At 59.5% G+C, this 3,225-nt stretch overlaps 1 protein-coding gene across 1 annotated transcript in view; it reads right to left on the bottom strand.

Moving 5' to 3' along the window:
• Positions 1 to 3,225, bottom strand: part of TYRO3 (TYRO3 protein tyrosine kinase) — a 22,507-nt gene that overhangs the window by 14,558 nt on the left and 4,724 nt on the right. The window contains exons 2-5 of the mRNA XM_004712725.3: positions 2,276 to 2,298; positions 1,562 to 1,849; positions 1,185 to 1,285; positions 267 to 437 (exon numbers count right to left, since the gene is read on the bottom strand). Coding sequence (XP_004712782.2) covers positions 267 to 437; positions 1,185 to 1,285; positions 1,562 to 1,849; positions 2,276 to 2,298 — 583 coding nt within the window. The remainder of the gene's footprint in view (positions 1 to 266; positions 438 to 1,184; positions 1,286 to 1,561; positions 1,850 to 2,275; positions 2,299 to 3,225) is intronic.

Raw genomic sequence — 3,225 nt, 5'->3', positions numbered from 1 at the left:
TGTCAGCCTGCCAGTCCTGGACTGTTTCCAAGGAGGGAGGCTGGTCCCAGCACACCCCACTGAAACCACACAGCAGAAGTTCTCCTTATCAGCCTACCCTGCCAGCCAGCTACACCTCACCTAGGTGCTCAGGAATGGTGCAGCTCCGTGGCCAGGCCCCTGGGCATTCCCAACAGCAAACTCTCGTGGTCCCCAAACTCCCTAGGCTCCCTGTCTCCAGGCCCCAGCTCATGAACTGATCAAAGCCCCTTTCTGAGGCTGCTCACCTGCTACATTCAAAAGGGATGGGGAGGGCATGGGCCTCCCAACTTTTGTGCCTCCTTGCCACCAGATGATGGTAACAGGTTCCGGGGGGCCCTTGGCTGCACATGACAGTTGGAAAGAGGCATTGGGTGGCACAGCCAGATCTTCTGGCTCCACAGTGAAAAACGGCACACCTGGGGGGAGGGGGATCAGAGAGTGAAGTTTGCCACCTTCTAGCTCCGGATTGCCCAAATCACAAGTTGGATCCCATTAGAAACCCCTCTAGGCAGAAGGTCCCCAAGGGCAGCCTAGCCATCTAGCTTCCTGGGGAGGGGGAGCCTTTTCTTCAGCCAACCTCAGGCGTGACAGATTCGGCTTACCACTCCCACACTCCCTTCCCAGACCTACTCTGACAGAGCCCTTCTCTAAGAAAGGGAGGAGACTGGGGGTGGGGAGCAGAGAACTGGGGGAGGGGCCAGCAGGAAGGGGGAGTGGGCGGGAGCTGGAGCAGAGTTCTGTTGGCAGGCCCCTTTGTTACTTTCTTAGTCACTTTGTTTTCCTGGGCTGAACAGCACTGAGCCTCCAGCTCTCCCAGCTGCGGAGCCTTCTGCCCTCCCCCTACCCAGCCGGCCCGGCGGGCCAGGCCATTAGGCAGAACAGAGACAGGAGCCACATGGGTGCTTGGGGCTTGTTACTGAGACAAAGGCGCGTGCACCCCAGGCTGTGAGTCCTGTTGGCCTCAGCTTTCACATGCCCAGACTTCAACGCATCGGGGAGGGTTGTTGGCCATCCAGGGTCTGGGATGGCCGTAGGCCCCCAGCAATTGCAGCTCAGCCCCAGGTAGGGCAGCCTGGTTTCTAATGAGCTCTCCTTGCCAGGTGTGTGAAGGGCAGGCTGCACCTGCTCCAGGTCCACTTGCCCGGGTGGCTCTGCCTCCTCACCTTCTACTGTGAGCCACACTGGCTGGGAGGTCAGGATTTGCCCCTCGTCGTCCACCTGGCACCAGTACTGGCCCGCATCAGAGCGCTCCACTGACTTCAGGCTGTGGAAATGAGACACCAGGCTCACCTCCCAGGATCAAGGGGCCAGAGGGGGGCGGGGGCAGCTTTGCTGAACGGACTGCATGGATTCAGCATGGCCCCCCTTCTGGAAGGTTCCACAGATTGCAGAATTAAACCAACAACAGCAGCAGCAAAAAAACAGATCTCGGGACATCAACACAGCCCCCAGCTCCCAAGTTCCAGGAAAGAGCACACAGCCTGCCCCACCCCCACCCCAGCCAGGCTGGCTTCCCATACCTTCCCTCACAGGCCCGCACCTGAGGAAGCAGATCCCATGCTGCTCGATGACTGAGATGCACACCTGGTCCACACTCTGGACCAAATTCCCGTCCTTCACCCACTGGATCTCAGGATCCTCCATCCCCTCTATGCTGCAGTTGAGTTTCACCGGCTGTCCCTGCGACACTGTCAGTTTCATGGGGGCTCCCAGGAGCTTCAGGCCTGGGGGGAGGTGGAAGGAGGTGTCAGCCTGCTTGGGAGGGACACTGTCTCCCGGATACTGTGTGTGTGTGTGTGTGTGTGTGTGTGTGTGTAGGGAAAGAGGTCTGGTTTAGCATGACAAGGTCTCCACACACTGCCAGGCTCTCCCCCATCCCTCCCGGACAAAGGAAGTTGTTTAGTCCCAAGGACCAAAAGCCAGGCCAACCAGGCTGCAGGAGTCTGGACTGGCCCCAGCCATGAAGCCAGGCTGAAACAGTAGGAGTCCTCACCCTGCTGGGGGCGGGCACTGCCCGGAGGATGACTGCAGCACCCAACCTGTGCAACAGGCTGCCAGCTCTCAGCCTACAGGTGCCAGCCCAGACCCCGCACTCTGCTACTGGCACCCCCTCTTGCCCCCATCCCTGCCAAAGGAAGGCAGGCTGAGGAAGGGAAGGAGGGGTGCTCCCCCAAAGTGGAGAACATATGGCTGCACAACCACGTCAGATCAACCACATGGCCGCCTTCCTGGCAGCCGCCTGCTCTATTAATACCTGACTGTGTGCAGGGGCAGGAGCTGAGAAGGTGGGAGGCAGGAGGGAGGGGCAGGGCCCTGAGCACACCAGCTAAGATCACCCAGGTGGTCTAGAACCCCACTTTATGCATACACACCACACACACCCTTCCTGGCATGTTTTCATGCAAAGATGGGCCAATAAAAGTATCAGCTGAGCTGAAATACAGTCCTGTTTCTGCCTGCCCTATGCTGTGTGACTACAGGCAAATTCCCAGACTCTCTGAGCTTCAGACAAACATCTTTGACACGTGTAAATACTTCTCCCCCTCTCCCCCCTTTCCTTCTCAGGAGAGCTGAGGCTGTCTTTAGAAAGTACCAGGTCAGTGTCTGCCCAGGCCCCCTGGGTCTCCCTTCAGCCACTCAGAATCAGTAACAGGACAAGTGTGTGTGTGTGTGGGGGGGACATACACATCCAACAGTCCCGGGTGGGGGGGCAACATGTATGTGTGGGGTGTGCAAAGAGGCCAGGGTACCCTAAGTGACTGTATGCCTGGAGGCTCTGCGGGAACCTAAGCCCTTGTTCCATCCAGCCTTCCCCTCCAACATTCCAGCCACCAGGAAGTCCTGGGTGGGAACAGGGACTAGAGTGTGCCCAGCTGAGATTTTCGAACTGGGCAATGTCCCAGCGCCTGTGCCCAAAGGGTGCCTGGGTGCCCCGTGGGTGCACGGCCCCAGTCCCCGGGACCTTTGCGAGCAGGGCGGGCAGAAAGGCATTCCTAGGAGTGGGGCGAGGAGCACACCAAGAACTAGGGACAGCGAGGCGGGAAAACCCAGTCCCTAAGTCCTCAGCTGGTCAACCAGCCCGCGCCCCCACTCCTTGTCCCTTCCACCCCGCCAGAAAAGCCTCGGGCACGAGAAAGTTGGGGGCGGGGGCCCCTGGGCCGAGATCCGGTGGCGAAACGCCGCGGCGCCCCCTTCCCAGCCCCC

Source organism: Echinops telfairi, unplaced genomic scaffold, assembly GCF_000313985.2.
Source record: "Echinops telfairi isolate 266 unplaced genomic scaffold, ASM31398v2 ScPeMD7_18;HRSCAF=68, whole genome shotgun sequence".
NCBI classification, from domain to species: domain Eukaryota; kingdom Metazoa; phylum Chordata; class Mammalia; order Afrosoricida; family Tenrecidae; genus Echinops; species Echinops telfairi.
The sequence above is the reverse complement of the archived record's forward strand: the minus strand, read 5'-3'. Positions and strand labels throughout refer to the sequence as shown.